The sequence below is a fragment of the Plecotus auritus genome (genome assembly GCF_963455305.1).
Source record: "Plecotus auritus genome assembly, chromosome: 2".
Taxonomy (NCBI): Eukaryota; Metazoa; Chordata; class Mammalia; order Chiroptera; family Vespertilionidae; genus Plecotus; species Plecotus auritus.
Window position 1 is genome coordinate 174,836,143 of NC_137771.1, and position 20,039 is coordinate 174,856,181.

The 20,039-nt window shown below is 42.9% G+C and overlaps 1 protein-coding gene across 4 annotated transcripts in view; it reads left to right on the forward strand.

Moving 5' to 3' along the window:
• ACAP2 (ArfGAP with coiled-coil, ankyrin repeat and PH domains 2) overlaps positions 1-20,039 on the forward strand; it is a 161,173-nt gene that overhangs the window by 41,159 nt on the left and 99,975 nt on the right. For all 4 annotated transcript variants that reach the window (XM_080656703.1, XM_080656705.1, XM_080656704.1 and 1 more), the window contains exon 2: positions 14,875-14,932. In XM_080656703.1, the coding sequence (XP_080512829.1) occupies positions 14,875-14,932 (58 nt within the window). The remainder of the gene's footprint in view (positions 1-14,874; positions 14,933-20,039) is intronic.

Genomic DNA, 20,039 nt, shown 5'->3' on the forward strand with positions numbered 1-20,039 from the left:
GGAAAAAGACTAAAGATTAGAGGTTACCAAAGAAATAGCTAAATAAACAGTGTATGATATCTTTTGATGTGAAGAAATTTTTAAAATTTATTTTACATTTTTTATGGTGGTCAGTACATTTAACATAAAATGTACTATCTTAACCATTTTTACATGTATAGTTCAGTAGTATTAAGTACATTCATATTTTTATGCAACTACCAGAGGCTTGGTACACGAAATTCATGCACAGGTAGGGTCCCTAGGCCTGGCCAGTGATCAGGGCCAATTGGGGCCTTCCAGCTGCCGGCTGGGGCCTTCCTTCATTCCGTGCCGCCCCTTGGTGGTCAGCACATGACATAGCAAGTGACTGAACTCTCGGTCTCTGGGTCAAACTCCTGAGGGGACACTTTGCATATTAGCCTTTTATATATATAGATTACCATCATTCATCTCCAGAACTCTTTTCATCTTGCAAAAGTGAAACTCTGTACCCATTAAGCAATAAATTCTCTCTTCAGCCTTTGGCGGCTACCATCCCACTTCCTCTCTCTATGATTTTGAGTACTCTAAGTACCTCATATAAGTGGAACCACAGAGTGTTTGTATTTTTTTAACTGTTTTATTTGATGTCTCCAAGGGTCATCCATGTTGTAGCATATGTCATAATCCCTTCTCCCCTTCTTTTTAAATAAAGGACAGTTTATTGATTTTTTTAGAGAGAGAAGGAGGGAGAGAGGGGAACATCAATGGAGAGTGCAACACATATCGACATAGGCATGTGCCCGTGACTGGAAATCAAATTGGCAACCTCCTGGTGCAACTGAGCCACACTGGCCAGGATATAATTTCCTGCATTTAAAAAAAAAACACATATTTTATTGATTTTTTACAGAGAAAAAAGGAGAGGGATAGAGATTTAGAAACATTGATGAGAGAGAAACATTGATCCGCTGCCTCCTGCACACCCCCTACAAGGGAGGTGCCCGCAACCAAGGTACATGCCCTTGACTGGAATCGAACCTGGGACCCTTCAGTCCAGAGGCCAACGCTCTATCCACTGAGCAAAATCATGGCAATTTCCTCCATTTTTTACAAAGATAGGTGTGGTTACCATTATTATTCCAGGAGCCTTTCTTACTGTCATCTTTATATATTCTAGATTTTAGTGTATGTCATATACATATCTCCATTCCTTATGGCATTAAAAGGCAAATCAAAATAGACTTGTCAGCAGTTATTTTGAGACTCCAACAGAATCCTTTTATAAAATGGGTTGTTAGACACAGATTTAGATATGCTACAAGTCATAAGGAAAATAAGATTCAAGCCAATCCATAAGTCTGTAAGAGTTTAAGTGACTGCTCTGTCTGGTGTAGCTTACTCTCTGTCTCACTTCAACACCAATAAACTCTCTTTCACTTAAAAAAAAAAAGAGTTTAAATAGTAGTTTATATTTCTTTTCCTTTGAACTGTGTTAAACACAAAACATTTTGAACTTGTATGTTGTCTTACTTTATACTTACTTGAAAGTGTCACATTAGCAATTTTTATTAAGGTAAATATATCATCAGTATACATACTGGTTTATTTTTTAAAACAACATTATTTATTTATTTATTTATTTAGTTGTTGTTGTTGTTAATCCTCATCCGAGGGTATTTTTCTATTAATATTTTAGAGAGTGGAAAGGAGGGGGAGAGACAAAAAGAAAGAGAGAAACATTGATGTGAGAGAGACACATTGATTGGTTGTTTCCTGCACACGCCCCATCAGGAACAGAGGTTGAGCCTGCAACCGAGGTACATGCCCTTGACCGAAATCGAACCTGGGACCCTTCAGTCTGCAGGCTGATGCTTTATCCACAGAGCCAAACCAGCCAGGGCTACATACCGGTTTATCTCTCTCAGTTAAGTCATCTGATGGCTTGGAATATTTTCCTGTTTTTTTGTTGTTGGTAATATTAGGTATCACCAGAAATTTGCAACTGAGATGCTATAGATCAGTGGTTCTCAACCTTTCTAATGCCGCGACCCTTTAATACAGTTCCTCATGTTGTGGTGACCCCCAACCATAAAATTATTTTCATTGCTACTTCATAACTGTAATTTTGCTACTGTTATGAATCGTAATGTAAATATTTTGAAGATGTGGCGTTAGAGGAAGTTTAAGTTTAAAAAATTTGGCTCTCAAAGGAAATTTCAATTGTACTGTTGATATTTGGCTCTGTTGACTAATGAGTTTGCCGACCACTGTAGACTTAGGCTATACAGCAGCAGTTCTCAACCTGTGGGTCGCGACCCACAGGTTGAGAACCGCTAGCAGCGTTGCCTAAGACCATCGGAAAACACAGATATTTATATTACAATTCATAACAGTAGCAAAATTACAGTTATGAAGTAGCAATGAAAATAATTTTATGGTTGGGGGTCACCACAACATGAGGAACTGTATTAAAGGGTCGCGGCATTAGAAAGGTTGAGAACCACTGCTATAGGTCAATAAGTGTTTAGTGAACATCCATGTATCTGTAGTCCCTTCTTAGCCATTGTAAATAAGTGGATTAGATGTAGTGATGAACTGTGGAATATAAGTAAATACTCAGTTTAAATATAGGTATTACTGTAGTTGTACAATCTCTTAAATTGCACAGTCTCCTTTAGAGTGTAAGAATGGTTAACCCGGAGGATGAGGACTTGCTGATAGAAAGTCAAGTTCGAACTACAGAGATTCTTGGCTCCTCAGCAATATAGTTAATGTGATTGCGTTAAGGTTACTGTAGTTGGACTTGTTCAAAGATGACTTAGTTTTTAAGACAATTTTGTGGACTACTGAAACGATTGGTAAATTTGTGGGACAGATTTATAATCCATTCTTAAACAGTTAATGAAGTTATTTTGAATTGATTGATCTGTGTATATGTGTTGCTTTTATTTTATTTTTTAAATTTATCTTTATTGTAGAAAGTATTACAGATGTCCCGCCTTTCCCCCCATTCTCTGTTTGCTTTTAATTTTGAGAATTTATCAGCAAAAGGTAACTAACTACATAGTGACTATAGCTATACAAAATGAATCAGAGTTGGACTGTAATGAATCCTAATTTTATAGAAGACAAGAAAGCACAGATCTTGATCTACTGTACCTTGTCTCATGGAGAGTTAGAACTAGATTAGCAGTCCTTGCATTTGTAGAAGTTAGATTGTGTTTAATATTAAAAGTGATAATAAGGACTTTTGCCCCAGACTTCCTGAAAAGGAATATGAAGGTTTTGTTTTTCATCTAACTAATTAGTTTAAGCTTCCAGGAAGGGATTGAGGATGGAGAAGAAGTGGGGAGCTTAGCCATTTGTCTTTCTTGATGATTGTTAATATGCATTCTCATAATTTCTAGTTGGGAATGTTTTTCTCATTTTAGTTTCATGTGTCTGATATTTCTGGAAAATTTTCCAAACATCTATTTTAAAATATTAAATTAATCTCTCCTATAGGACCATACTCTTGGTTCATCAAAGTATCAGGCCAGTCCCATTTTTCAACATTTAAAAAATTGTTTTCCAACCATTTTGACTTATCTTAAAATTGATGTTTATTTTCAGCCCTTATCTTATTTGATCTCTTAGTAGCTTTTTGACATAGTTGATAACTCCTTCCTCCTTGATACACTTTTTTCATTTCCCTTCTACACACTTGATTTTTCTCTTGTTAATTGCTCCTTCTCATTATTATTGTTATATATATATATATATACATATATACATATATATATATATATATATATATATATATATATATATATATTTTTTTTTTTGCTATTTCCCCTTGTTTTTCCTGATCTTTAATACTTGAATGTGCCAAACCTCAGTCCTTAATCCTCCTTTTCTGTCTTTACTTTTTCTGGGGGGTAATGTCCAGTCTTGTGACTGTAAACACTATCTAAATGCCTATGATTAGTAAAGTTATATCCCCAGCTCAGACTTCTAAACTCCAGACTCATATATTTATCCACCTATTTAATGTCACCACTTACATGTGTATCTAACAAAGATTTCAGAGTCCAGTCCAAAACTGAGTTTGGGATCTTTTCTCCTCAAACCTATTCTGCCCATAGTCTTCTCCATCTCATTTGGTTTTAACACTGTCCTTTTGGTTGCTCCAGCCAAAGTCTTTGAATACATCTTTGATTATAGGTCTACCTTCTCACTGGTGTACCCGTGCACACATTCACACACCACATCTAGTCCATGAGAAAATCCTTGTGGCTCTACTTTCAAAATATATCCAGAATCTGAACATTTCTTAACACTGACTGGAATTTAGCTTTAGCCATCATCGTCTGTTAACTGAGATCTCTAGTCTTCTGACTGATTTTTTTGCTTCCTCTTTTATTTCCCTAAAATCTCATGCCAGCAGAGTGATTCTTGAAAAAATATGAGTCATGTGTCTCATCCCTGCTTCAGATCCTTTTTTTGTTCCATATTTCACTTAGAACTTTTACTGTTGGACTACAAGGCTCTTCATTGTGATGGGCTCTCCATTATTTATCTCAATTCATCTCCTACACTTCTCTGCTTTGCTTTTTCATTTTCAGCCATGCTGGCTTCCTGGCTGTTCTTTGAACATACCAGGGCCACTGCATTGGTTATTTTTTCTATAACATCCTACTTGACCACCCTGTTTAAAATTGTAGCTGTCTCTGTCCCCACCCATAGTCTGACTTAAACAAAAAATAGCACTTATCACTTACTTATCACTTTATAGAACATTATCAGATCGATTTATTTGATACTAGAGGCCCGGTGCACAAATTTGTGCACCAGTGGGGTCCCTTGGCCTGGCCAGTGGGATCGGGCTGAAACTGGCTCTCTGACATCCCACGAGGGGTCCCAGATTGCAGGAGGGCACAGGCCAGGCTGAGGGACTTCACCTGTGCATGATCAGGGCCAGGGAGGGACCATGGGAGGGGTCCAGGGCATGTCTGGCCCATCTCACTCAGTCCTGATAGGCAGGACCCCAGCAGCAAGCTAACCTACCAGTCAGAGCGTCTGCTCCCTGGTGGTCAGTGTACATCACAGCAAACGGTTGAGCGGCCTTAGCATATCATTAGCATATTACACTTTGATTGGTTGAACAGCTGACCAGACGACTGGACACTTAGCATATTAGGCTTTTATTATGTAGGATGTTCGTTGTTTGGTGTCTGTCTTCCTCATTTAAATGTAAGGTCTAGGAGGGAAGGATCTTTGTTTATTTTATTCACATATGTCAAGCAATAGATATTTGCTCTTGTTTGTTATAAGAGAAAAGAAAGGGAAATAAATCTCAAATTTCCTCACTTGTGTGAATTTTTCTAGTTTTGTGTTAATTTTTAAAAGTTGCTTAATTTTTTTCCTATTTTTGATTAACTATTTTGATTCTTCTCTTTGAATGTTGAGGTTTTCTATTTGATTATTAGTTAAATGAAGTGAGGGGATCATGGAAGTATAATTTTATGGTGGCATTGGAATAAATTCCTCCTTAGCTCCTTTTGAAGTTTATTTTAGTGCCCCCTTTCTGAGCTGCTCAAGAAGCCCACCAAAGGGCCCTCTTTCTTTTAGAAGTCCAAATCTTATATTATTCTATATTCTAGAGTATTATATAAATTTCCCTTTTCTCAAGATTAAAAGAAATTATAGGTATTGTAATGATTAAATTAAAAGAACATAGGCTTATCCTTGTATGTGGAAAAAACTGACTTTTTCCTTGTAAATCGAGTTGTGAGGGTTATGCAATTATTTGTGTGTCCCTTTTTTTTTATTTTCTGGTAACATCTAAACGAGGCTGGAGAAGTCATGAAAAAGTGGAATAACTTAGCTAGAGCAAGAGGGTTTTGGGAAGTTACACATAAACACATGTACACTGAGATGTAGGTATAGTCGTCATGAGTGGTTCCAGGCCCCAGGTTACATAATTGTTTTAAATGCTGCATCTATCCTTCCATTCAGTTAATTTACTTGGTAATTAACTGAACTAGGGATATATAATAAAATGAACCATTGTCTCTCTCAAGGCCTCTTAGTTTAGCCATCCAGACTAAATAGTTGACTTACCATATTGAGTGCCAAGCGTACTATTTGAAGTGAGCATAGGGTGCTTTGTTGAGGTGGTGGTGAGGTGCTCATACTGGGGAATAGATGGTGCCTCACTGTCACCAGTTTACTATGTTTTTTAAAAAAATATTTTTATTGATTTAAGAGAGGAAGGGAGAAGGAGAGAGAGAGAGAAACATCAATGATGAGAGGGAATCATTGATTGGCTGCCTCCTGCACGCCCCCTACTGGGGATTGAGCCCGCAACCTGGATATGTGCCCTTGGCTGGAATCGAACCTGGGACCCTTTAGTGCACAGGCCAACACTCTATCCACTGAGCCAAACCAGCTAGGGCACCAGTTTACTATCTTAAAATGGTTTATGGTGGGCCCAGCTGGCATGGATTAGTGGTTGAGTGTTGACCTATGAACCAGGAGGTTACGGTTCGATTCCCAGTCAGGGGACATGCCCAGGTTGTGGGCTTGATCCCCAGTGTGGGGTGTGCAGGAGGCGGCCAATCAATAATTCTCTCTTGTCATTGATGTTTCTATCTCTCGCTCCCTCTCCTTTCCTCTCTGAAATCAATAAAAATATATTTTTAATAAAATGGTTTATGGTGGGAACATTGTCTTTAAAACCCTGAGCCTATTTATTATTCTCTTAAATTTGTATTCTTCTGCATCCTGTTTACAGACGTTTAAAAATTGCAGGGTTTCAACAGAGATGAGATACTATCTTATATATATAAAAGCCTAATATGCAAAGTGTCCCCTCGGGAGTTCAACCGTCTGGGGGTTTGATCGCTCGCTATGACGTGCGCAGACCACCAGGGGGTGGTGCGGAATGAAGGAAGGCTCCAGCTTGCTGCTGGCAGCCGCTAGGGACCCTACCTGTGCACTAATTTCGTGCACTGAGCCTCTAGTGTGAAATGATTTTCTTTCTTTTTTTTTTTTTTTAATATGTTTTCTGATCTTAAAGAAAGAGGAAGGGAGAGGGGGATATATAGAGAGAAATTTCAGTATGAGAGAGAAATGTTGACCGGTTGCACATTGTTGTGCTCACTCTGACCATAGATCAAGCCTGCAACCCTGGTATGTGACCTGACTGCGAATTGAACCAGTGACCCCCTCAGTGCACAGAATGATGCTCAACCAACTGAGTCACATTGGCCAGGGTGTGCAGTGCTTTTATATATCTATATATCCATACACACACACACACACTCTCTCTCTCTCTCTCTCTCTAAGGGCCCAGGGCACAAATTAGTGCACCTTCAAAGGAATTGTGGGCCACAAGGCTGTGGTGGGCACAGGGGTGGGTCTGAGGCCATCTACCGCACCCCTGCCCGGCCCCTCCTTTCATGGCCCTGGTCCCCTGTCTGCCAGCAGCCCCGCTCCCACTGCCACTGCTGCCTCTCTCATGCACTGATGGCGCCGGCCCTGCTTGCACCGCTGACGGCATGGAGCGATTGGGGCCTGCGCCAGCAGTGGGTGCGAGTGATGGCTGCTGCCCTGATCACCCCTCGGGCAGGGGGAGGTGGAGAAGCCCTCAGGGGTGATCGGGGCCAGCAGCTGCCGCTCACACCTGCTGATGGCGCTGAGCGATCGGGACCAGCATCGGGTGCCGGCTGTGGGTGTGCACGGCGACTCCAGCACTGGCTTCGGGTGCGAGTGGGGCTGGTGCCAGCAGTGGGTGCAAGTGGGGCTGGTGCCGGCAGCAGGTGCAAGCGCTGGGTGGGACTGCGGCTCGCGGGAACAAAGAATTTTTAGTAACTACCAGAGGCCTGCCCCAATGACAGCTACTGGCACCCTGCCTTGGCCTGGCGTCCTTGCTCACCTGCTCCACCATATCACCGTGGCCAACGCCCGCCATGATCTGCGCTCTGCTGCCTGCTGCCAATGCCCACCATGTTCCGCACACCCCCCCTGGTGGTAGGTGCACATCATAGTGACCGGTTGTTCGGTTGTTCATTTGTTCCGCCGTTCGGTCTATTTGCATATTAGGGTTTTTTATATCTATCTATCTATCTATCTATCTATCTATCTATCTATCTGTAGATATATGTATATAGATATCTATCTATATGTCTGTATATTTTTTTAAATTGATTTCAGAGAGGAAAGGAGAGGGAGAGAGAGATAGAAACATCAGTGATGAGAGAGAATCATTGACTGGCTGGCTGCCTCCTGAGCCCGCTGCCTGGGCATGTACCCTTGACTGGAATTGAACCTGGGACCCTTCAGTCTGCAGGCTGACACTCTATCCACTGAGCCAAACCGGCTAGGGCTGAAATGCTTTTCTAAACAGCTGCTGTACTTTCATTGAGCAGTTCTGACATTCAGCAGTTTGCTGAGGTTTATTCCAATTCAAGATTCTGTGATTCTGAGGTTGTTTCTCACTTCCTCTTAAGTTTTTTTTCTCTTTATTATTTTACATATTACTAGACTATGTTCTCTTAATATAACAAATGCTATATCTTGCATGCAGGTGCCATGCCAGTTATAAAACATAGTGAAAATGTAAGGCAAAATTATTTTTATTATGTATTAATACGGATTTTGTTGTTAATGGAAGAATCTGGGAAATTATAGATGTGATTTGTTTAGCAGCCCATGATAGGTCATGGAGAGAACCCTGAAAGGCTCAGTATGTAGTTACCTACCTGCTCTGATTTGCATATATCTTGAGCCTTAAATACCACTTCCAGTTAGTGAAAAGGGTAATGGAGAACCATTAAAGGGGGAATATGACAGGTCTCGAATTGTAGTTGTTGACAATTTTGTCGGGGCCTCATCCTAGATGTCCCTATCATCTTCCTTCTTTCTCTCATTGTGAGTCTGCTGATAGTTCTATCTTATATGAAATACTTGGTCATCCTGACAGTATTATTCGTCACAGAAATCTTTTCTACATAGAAACCTCATTTCCCCCATGAAGTTTATAGTGCTCTCTTCTCCCTACATGTATTGCCCATAACTGTGACAGGAATTCTTGGGAAGTAGACATGCCTGAGTTTGTTGGGATTGCAAATGGAAATGCCTTCCTCTTCAGTCTTTATTTTTCTGAGCCTAGTGGAATGCAATATTATATAGCCTGTAATTTTGCAGTTTTTTTTCCTTAACCCTCCTTTTTTCCTCATTAAAGTGATGTTACCCCTCTGTAGATGACTGGTGCCTTCATTCTAGCTTTACATGCTGTACTGTGAAAACTGGATGGGGCTGTTAACCAGTCATTAGTCACTGTTGATTTATTGATTCCAACATAATAGATAGGCCATCTCTTCTTCCACCATCTTCTTTCATGGCATACTAGAAGTATGTTAACTCCCACTGTAATTATAGTGTCATTTTACCTGCTTGAATATGCTAAATAACTCCCTGGACAAGAAATTCAGGCTGTTAGAGAAGGGCGGATGAAATGGAAACAGCTTTCTAAAGTACTGCTGATCTTGTGTGTGTGAGGGAAAAAAATCTAATTTCCTACCTGCTCAGAATAAAACATGAGACTAGGTTTCCTGTAAATAGCATCACCACAAACACATGAGTACTGAGTTGTACTCTGACTTTTAAGACCTTACTGTGGCTATGATGGCTATGGCAATATTAGGTGATAGGAACGTTTCAGCTCCATTATAATCTTACTAGAGGCCCGAGGCACAAAATTCATGCAAGGGGCTCGGCCCTCACAGCCCTGGCTGCCTCGGCCAGCCCTGGCAGCCCCAGCTGGCCCTCACAGCCCCAGCTGGCCCTGCAGCCTCGGCTGGCCCTCGCAGCCCCTCCCAGCCTCGGCCATCCCTGGCAGCCTTGGTGGGCCCTGGCTGCCTTGGCCAGCCCTCTCAGCCTCGGACGGCCCTCGCAGCCCCTCGCAACCTCGGCCAGCTCTCACAGCCCTGGCTTCATCCAGAAGGACATCTGGAAGGTCTTTCGGCTGTTCGGTCTAATTAGCATATTAGCTCTTTATTATTAAGACTAGAGGCCCGGTGCACGAAATTCGTGAATGTGGCGGGGGGTCCCCTCAGCCCAGCCTGCACCCTCTCCAATCCAGGACCCCTCAGGGGATGTCCGACTGCCGGCCCTAGGATCGGGCCTAAACTGGCAGTCGGACATCCCTCTCACAATCCTGGACTGCTGGCTCCTAATCATTCACCTGCCTGCCTGCCTGGTTGCCCCTAACTGCCCCCCTGCTGGCCTGATGGCCCCTCACTGCCTCTGCGTGCCAACCTGATGGCCCTTAACTGCCCCCTCTGCTGGCGTGGTTGCCCCTAACTGCCCCCCACTGCCGGCCAGGTCTCCCCCAACTGCCCCCTCCCTGCCAGCCTAGTCTCTCATAACTGCCCCCCTCTGCCAGCCTGGTCACCCCTAACTGACCCCTCTGCCAGCCTAATCTCCCCCAACTGCCCCCTCTGCCGGCCTGGTTGCCCCTCACGGCCCCCGCCAGCCTGGTCACCCCACACAGCCTGCTTGTTTAGTCGTCCCTCACTAACCCCCCTGCTGGCCTGGTCATAGGCAGCCATCTTGTGAGGGTGTGAGGGGTAATTTGCATATTACCTCTTTATTATATAGAATGGGACCAGCATCGTATATATGGTCTGACATTGACTGGAAGAAAGGTTGTTAAGCTGCACGTGACTGTATATGTTCAGTAGAAATCAACAACTAAATCAAATCTTAAGTTGGTCATTTCAGCTAATTTGCTTGAAAGAAGTTGAAGTTTGAGTCAAGCTGAATTATGTAAAGGTTAAACGAAGAGAGTTTTTGACAGAGTGAAAATTGTGGAGTTTCTTTATTGAGTCAACTAACAAGTTGAGTATACTGCCAAGGGAGAAGTGAACAATGATAGAGATATATGTGAGATGCTTTGGGGGCACAGAAGGGACATCTAATTGAGCTTGAGTGGGTGGGGGAAGAATTTCTAGGAGGACCCACCTCCTAGGAAGGTAATGTCTAAAGTTTTTTCTTTTCCCTCTTTAGCTTTAAAAATTATTTAAAAATGCATAGTTATTACAAATATTAAAAGAATCCAGAAATATGAATAGCAAAAGGTGTAAATCCCTAATTATACACCCTGCTCTCTAATCCCCATTCTCCAAAGTTGTCATTAATAGATTGGTGAATATGTTTCCAGATTTTTTTCTATGTGTATACCGTCAAAGTTTTTCCCCACAAAATTGGCCTCACACTATGTTTAATTTTGTAACTTGCTCCCCCCCATCTAATCGTCTATTGTGTTTTTCCATGTCAGTAGATATGTATCAATTTCATTTAAAAACTTGCTGCCTCACATAATGGTATGGCTTACTACTATTTATTTACATTATTTTCGATTGCTGGACATATAGGTTTCTAACCTATTATAAACAATGAATAACATTCTACCAAATTCTTTATTTTCTTTTGTGAACTAAGTTTTAAATGATGAGTAGCATATAGTAGGTGAAGAGTATGAGGATTAATGTGAAGGAGAAATGTTTTCTGGATTAAGGGAACAACATGTACTTTCAAAAAACACTGCTGAGGAAAATGACAGACTTAGGGGAGAAGCATTTCTGTTTTTATGCTTTGAAAATAAAGCACCTCTTGTTTTCCTGAACTGTGTGTTAGAGTATCTTATTTTATGGAATAGACACCTATTTTCTGAATAACTTATAAATACATAATTTTCTTTGTGAGATTAAAAATGTTTTTCAATAAATGTAACCAGTGGAGAAGTGGGATCACAAGCTGATAAAAATGACTATTCACAAGTTTCACAGAGGTTAAGTGGATAGTTCTGGGAATAGAGCTTATATATTAGGTATATTTCTCATCTTTCTTTTGTCTAATTGAGAATTTCTTATCTAGAGTTCAAAATAGTTTTTTGAGTTGCTAGTCCCCACTACTATGCAAGTGAAACAAATTTTGTTTAATTAAAAAAGATAATGATTAGGAAGTTGCTAGTTTATCAAGAAGGTATCTGAAAATGGTATATATGGCTTATAGTAGATGAATTGCATTTTGTATATTATTCTTAACAATAACATTTTATTATACTTAAAAAGTTTTAGTTGGTGCTGTTGTGTTCCAAATTTCTAATTTTTGAATGTTGCCTGTAGTGTGACATCAAGTACTATAGTATTATCCTATCTAATAAAATAGCTAGTTTGGCTCAGTGAATAGAGCGTCAGCCTGCAGACTGAAGGGTCCTGGGTTCGATTCCAGTCAGGGACACATGCCCAGGTTGCGGGCTTAATCCCCAGTGGGGGGTGTGCAGGAGGCAGCCAATCAATGATTCTCTCTCATTGATGTTTCTTTCTCCTCCCTTCCTCTCTGAAATCAATAAAAATATATTAAAAAAATAAGCAGTCAGCAGCTGTGCGACGCAGCAGGTTGCCTAGGACTAAACCAGAGAGGGTCGGACCTGCATTGCCACCATGTGCCCACCATCCAGATATCATTGCTGACATGTACACATAAGGAACTGTTTGACATTGAAACGGGGACTCAGAACTGTTGGACATTGAAATTGGGACTCAAACATTTTTTGTTATTATATGTTTATTTCTAGTCTGCAGAGGCAAGATTTTTTAAAGGAAAGAAATGGGGGAAAAAAATAGATACAGAGGCAAAGAAGCATTGAACCGACTGTCAAACTACAGCAGGAAGGCGGGGGGGGGGGGGCGGGCGGTTGCTGTAAGAGATCAACTGAAGGACTTGTACTTATGCATATAAGCATAACCAATGGATACAAGACACTGTGGGGGGGTGGTTGGGGCAGGTAAAGGCATGTACTGGGGGAAGGGGAGGCCGGGGGAGGTCAATGGGAAAAAAAAAAGAGACATATGTACTACTATTTGTAATACTTCAAACAATTAAAAAAAATACATAAAAAATGGATATGCTAATTGACCATCACACCAACCACAAAGATGGAGGCGCCCACAGCCAATAAGGAGGTAATATGCTAATTGACTGCCATGCCCTCAAATATGGTGGCACCCACAGCCACAAGATGGCGGTGCTCAGTCCCCTCAGCCCTGCCGGGCAGCAGGCATGTGGCACAGCCGGGCCCGCCCCCAGGCATGTCTGGTCGCTACACACACCTGCCTCTGGAGTCCCCCAGTTCGCTCAGCCCCCCAGCCACCCAGGGCCTGCCCGAGGCACAGGCAAGCCTCGGATGGCGGCTGCCCAGCTGCCCAGGGCCGGCCCGAGGGATGATCAAATGACTGAACATGCAGGCTGTGTGGGGCGACCAGGCCAGTGGGGGTTGCAGTTGGGGGCAACCAGGCTGGCGGGCGGGGGAGTGAAGTTGGGGGCAACCAGGCTGGCAGGGGGGGGGCAGTTGGGGGCGACTAGGCCGGCGGGGGGGGGGGGCAGTAAGGGGCGACCAGGCTGGCAGAGGGGGATAGTTGGGGGCGACCGGGCAGGCAGGCTGGTGAGCGATTAGGAGCCAGTGGTCCCAGATTAGAGAGCGTGCAGGCTGGGCTCAGGGGACCCCCCTCCCCCCATGCACGAATTTTGTGCACCAGGCCTCTAGTATTTTTATCATAATCCTGACAAGTAAGAGTATTTGCTCATTTTAAAAAAAAACTATAGGGGTTGTGTGTATGTCCCTCAGCTCAGCCTGCACCCTCTCCAATCTGGGACCCCTTGAGGGATGTCCAACTGCCCATTTAGGCCCGACATCCCTCTCACAATCCAGGACTGCTGGCTCCCAACCGCTCGCCTGCCTGTCTGCCTGATTGCCCCTAACTGCTTCTGCCTGCCAGCTTGATCACCCTCTAACCACTCTCCTGCCAGCCTGATCGACGCCTAACTGCTCTCCTGCCGGCCTGATTGCCCCTAACTGTCCTCCCCTGCTGGCCTGGGTCCCCCTAACTGTTCTCCCCTGCAGGCCTGGTCACCCCTAACTGCCCTCCTCTGCCGGCCCGCTCACCCCCAACTGCCCTCTTCTGCAGGCCTGGTCACCCCCAACTGCCCTCTTCTGCAGGCCTGGTCACCCCCAACTGCCCTCCCCTGCTGGCCATCTTGTGGTGGCCATCTTGTGTCCACAAGGGGGCAGCCATCTTTGACCACATGGGGATGGCCATCTAGTGTGTTGGAGTGATGGTCAATTTGCATATTACCTCTTATTATATAGGAATCACACTGGAAATTATAAATATTGCATGATCTCACTTATATGTGGAATCCAATGAAGAAAATAAATTGATGAACAATACAGATCCTGAAACATGCAACAGACTGACATATTTCAGAAGAGATTAAACAAAAAATTTATATGCATATATACATAGTTCATGGACAAACAGTGGGGTAAGGCTTGGGGAGGGGACAGGAGGTAGATGGAGGAGGTCAAGAGTGGGGGGAAGGGGAACATTTGTAATACTTGCAACAATAAAGTTTTTAAAAAATACATTGGCAATAAATGGAACATTAAACAAGGGTGGCATCCTTCTGAGCTATTTCTAAAAGTAAAAGATTTTCTTTTTGGTTGCCAAGGATGCTTGGCTGTTTGGTTACTTGTTGAATAGAAATCTGAACCTTTGTAAGGCTCAACTTCTAAAATTGCTTACTCATTTAAAAAAATACATATATGCTAAATAGTTCTAATTAGTTTTATTAATTTGAAAAGTATAAATGCTTTAAGTAAATCAGCCCAATGTGTTCTCTCATTACCTTAAACAATAATTGTATTATTTATTGTATTTCATGATTATGAAATACTTATACTTTATGTGAAGTATAAGTTTTAAGCATTTATATCTATTTTTTTTACTTAGAGTAATTTTTAAGAGTAAAGTACATATTTAAACACATAAAATAACTTATTTTGTATATAATTTTTTTTAGGGCTGCTTTAGAAGAAGTAGAAGGAGATGTGGCAGAATTGGAACTAAAACTTGATAAGGTAAATTTTACTTTTTTAACTTTTAAAACATTCTTATTTTCTATAAATAATAATTTGTGTCTATAATAGTAGATGATTCACATTACTTCTTTTATCTCTGTGTGGGTAAATGCTATTTTTATCCCAATTTTACACATGAGGAACTTGAGGCTAGGAACAATAACTGGCTTGTTGAAAATCTAATTGAAGTGCCAGAGCAAGAATTTGAACCGTGTCTGACTTTATTTTTTTTAAAAGCTTATTGATTTTAGAGGGAGAGAGGAAGAAAGAAAGAAAGAAAGAAAAAAAGAAATGAGAAAGAAAAAGAGGAAAAAAGAAAGAAACACTGATTTGTTGTTCCACTTATTTATGCATTCATTGGTTGATGCTTGTATGTGCTCTGACTGGGGTTTGAACATGCAACCTTGACAATGCTCTAAACAACAGTTACCCAGCCTGGGCCTCATGTCTGACTTTAAAGCTCACTATATATTCTTTATATTGTTGGAAGTTTGTTCCCTTTTTCGCCATCAAAAAGATTGTAACTATCTTTTTTGATGCTTATAAATTTGTAAGTTTCTGTTTATAAATTTGAGTGTGGCCATGTTCAAATATACAATACAATACAATACAATACAATAAATACAATAAAATAAAATATAATAAAATAATAAAATAAAATCTCATTATATTTTTAAAAAGCTATTGTCAGAATGCTTAATATATATTTAATAATTAATATTAAGTGGTCATATTCTCTGTAAAGCCAAATGTACATGGATTACTATCTTCTATATTAATTATTGATAATCTTGGCTTTTTGCTTCTACTCAAGAGACATTATCTGCTATACAACAGGCAGAAATATGAGAATGACTAGGACATGGCTTCTGATCTTTTTTTAAAATACATTTTTATTGATTTCAGAGAGGAAGGGAGAGGGAGAGAAAAATAGAAACATCAATGATGAGAGAGAATGACTGATTGGCTGCCTCCTGCATGCCCCCCAACTGGGCATTGAGCCTGCAACTGGGGCATTTGCCCTGACCTGGAATGGAACTGTGACCTCCTGGTTCATAGGTCAATGCTCAACCACGGAACCATATTGGCTGGGCGTTTGTAATCTTAAGTAACCATTATTCAGTGAAAAATTTCTGGAAATAAATCAGATGCATATATTTAAATTATCTTTTTTGAAAACAGTTTCTATTTATATAATTACTAGAGGCTGGGTGCACGAATTCATGCATGGTTGGGGTCCCTAGGCCTGGCTGGCAATCAGGGCCGATCAGGGCTGGGCTGATTGGGGCCTGCCAGCCGGGGGGAGGGACGGGGGAGGGACCATGGGCCAAACGGGGCTTGCTGGCCGGGGGGAGGACAGGGCGCGGGAGGTTGGCTGCAGGCCCCGAGGAGAGAGCCGGCCCTCGGCCCTCCTACGAAAGGGGCCACGTCCACCGCCACCCACCCCCGGTTCCCCATCCCAGCCCGGGGTCCGAAGGCCCCGGCGGGGTCAGGAGAGGAGGCGACTGTCACCGGGCCAGGCATGAAAGGAACGGCCGCTGCCACCAGCCAGCTGCAGGAAGTTGGCTGTGGGAGTGCACTGACCACCAGGGGGCAGCTCCTGTTTTGAGCGTCTGCCCCCTGGGGGTCAGTGCACATCATAGTGACTGGTTGACCAGTCATTCTGGTCGTTCGGTTGTAATGGTTGCTTAGGCTTTTATATATATAGACTAGAAGCTTGATGTACGAAATTTGTGCAAGAGTAGGCCTTCCCACCCCTGGCTGCTGGCACCAGCTTCCCTCTGGCACCTGGGACCCAGGCTTCCCTCCAGCCCCCAGCAGGCACCGGGGACCCGGGCTTCCCTCTGGCCTCTGGCAGGCACCCGGGACCCGGGCTTCCCTTGCAGCCCCAGCTTCGTCCGGAAGATCGTCCGGTCTAATTATAGTAGCACTAGTGACCCGGTGCACGAAATTTGTGCACATTAAAAGGGGATTAATTAGAGGAAATAATTTAATATTGCTATTTGCCCTTTCTCTATAATAGAAGTGTCAGAGATGAAAGAAAATTAGTAAAATGTATATGAAAACCTTTCTCCTGTTAGAGTCTGGGGCTCACCCCAGGACCCAGAGTCAAGTCCCCACCCACCCTCATGCACCTCAAAATCATGTGAGACCCAGACCCGGCCAGCCCCCCAACATTGGGCTAGGTCCAGACCCAGCCAGTCCCACCCTTGTCAAGCCCTGCCAGGCAGGGGGCATAGCCTCAGGTCCCCTGGCCTGGTGCCAGGATGGGGGGCATGGCCTGAGGTCCCCTGTGAAGCTCCACCGGCAGGGGGGGCGCAGCCTCAGGTCTCCCGTCAAGCCCCGCTGTGCGGGGGTGCGGCCTGAGTTCCCCCGACCCAGCACTGGGGGTGCACCTTGAGGTCCCCTGTTAAGCCCCGCTGGGTGGGGGGCATGGCCTAAGGTCCCTTGTCAAGCTCAGCCAGGCAGGGGGGCGCAGCCTCAGGTCCCCTAGCCCGGTGCTGGGGCGGGGGGGGCGTGGCCTGAGGTCCCATGTCAAGCCCTGCCGGGCGGGGAGTGCGGTCTGAGGTACCCCGGCTTGGTGCCGGGGTGGGGGGCGCGGCCTGAAGTCCCCTGTCAAGCCCCACCTGTTGGGGGTGTGGGGGGCACAGCCTGAAGTCCCCTGTCAAACCCCATCTGGTGGGGGGCGTGGCCTGAGGTCCCTCGGCCTGGCGCTGGGGCAGGGGGAGCAGCTTGAGGTCCCCTAGCCCAGCACCAGGACAGGAAGCACACCTTGAGGTCCCCCGTCAAGCCCCGCCGGGTGGGGGGCGTGGCCTGAGGTCCCCTGTCAAGCCCCACAGGGGCAGGGGAGGGGGTAGCCTCAGGTTCCTGCTGATTGCTTGTTAAGGCTCCTTATGGGAACATGGCCTGAGCTGTGGGTGCAGCCATATTTGTGACGGAGTGATGGTCAATTAGCATATTCCCTCTTTATTAGATAAAATATTATGCTTTTATTATTATAGATTATGGTAAATGGTATTGCTATGTAAAGCAGTGCTTCTGAAACCTTACTGTGCTTAGATTCTTATCACCTGGGGATCTTATGTGAAAATATAGATTCTGATTTAGTAAGTCTGGAGTATCTGAGATTCTTTGTTTCTAACCTAATTCCAGGTAATACCTATGCTGTTGTTCCAGGACTGCACTTTGAGTAGCAAGAATATAAAAATTAATCTGATGATTTTTTCAAATGTTTTGAAATCTTGAAATATACATACATAGGTATATAATGTAAATAGTATAGAAACTATATAAAACAGTATTAGTTATATATGTAATACATACAAATTTTAGAAGCAATTTGTTATACAGTATGTTTTTGGATTTTTATAATAGTCCTGTAAGGTAGGTAGGACAAGTGGTATTATTCCCATTTTAGAGATGATAATACCAAAGCCCAGATGGCAAAGGGGACTTGCTTCATATCACAGAATAGGCAGAATCAGGATTAGAACCTATATGTTTTTATTCTTAGTTCAGTGCTCTTGTGCACCACTGTATTTCTGGATCCAGGTTGGGGGAGCACATGCCACTTCGAAATTTTCTGAGGAACACTAAGAAGCTTCCAGGCAAGTGTTTTTAAGAATTAATGTTACGATTTTTGATAAGAATATTGTTTTTAAAACTTTACTTTTTACTTAAAAATAAATGTCTGGGATTATTATTGTTATACTAGAGGCCCAGTGCACAAAATTTCGTGCACTGTGCCGGTCCCTCCGCCTCGCCTGCGCCCTCTTGCTGTTCGGGATCCCTTGTTCCTTACCGCCTGCCTGCAGCGGAGGCGGGAGAGGCTCCTGTCACCGCCGCTGCACTCGCCAGTCGTGAGCCCAGCTTCTGGCTGAGCGGCGCTCCCGTTGTGGGAGTGCACTCACCACCAGGGGGAAGCTCCTGCATTGAGCGTCTGCCCTCTGGTGGTTAGTACACGTCATAGCCATCAGTCGTTTCATCATTCGGTCAATTTGCATATTAGGATTTTATTATATAGGATAATTCCTGAGGTATTATATTCGTTTTAAAGCACTCTTTAAAACAGTTCTTAAACCCTTAAGGTAGGCAACAGAAGATACCATTTTGATTTTCTGGTAGATTTATGAGAGAATATATAAAAGACAAGGCTTTTTTAAAGAATCACAGAGTAGTATAATAGGGCATCTATTCTCTTTGGGTAGAACTGCATGTAAATCACATGACATTTTTTGGGGGGTTGAGGAGAGCCTTACAATTTAAAGTATCTAAACAGTCCACTGGCAGAATTTTTGTTAATGACTTTGCTTTTGTGAGTGAGTTTTTTTTCTTTTATATCATTTAGTTGGAGTTGGAAGACTGGTAGAATTCTAAAACCAAAAGATTCAAATCCAAAACTAGTTATTAAAGTATTGACATTTTACTCTCAAATGGCTACTTAAAGGCACCATGGAAACTTTGACTTTTATGAAAATATCATCTATCCAAAAAAAAGTTCCGTAGTTATTTTTATATTTTTCTAATTTAAGATCTTAATTCCTTATAAATGTACTCTCCCAAATTCTTAAGCTGTTATCTATCATTTTCACTTCAGAGTTATGAGGAGTTATCATAGAGCAGAGATCCTGAGAGTTGCTAGAATGGTTGTTATTAAAGGTGGTGGCATTGAAGGGCTAGTGGAGGGGAGAGGTTGCCCAAGACTAGTTTAGTGATTTCATAACTTTATGCAGGGCAAGTTTCACCTTTAATATTGTAAATCATGCCAGCAACAGGTTAAACTAGCTTGATGACTTAGCGTATATTTATTTTGCTTATAATGTATGCCACTCTTCCTCATGAATATTGCTTCATAAGTGGCATTGCTTTAATAGGTCCAATTATTTGTCCGTTGTGACAGGTATTCGGGCATTGACATAGAGCATCATAGTTGCCATCTAGACAATTTCTGTATCTGCTACATTTTTTAATCTTTATTGTTTAGATTATTACAATTGTTCCTCTTTTTTCCCCCCATAGCTCCCCTCCATCTGATTCCCACCCCACCCTCTTCTCTTACCCCCCTCCCCCACTGTCCTCATCCATAGGTGTACGATTTTTGTCCAGT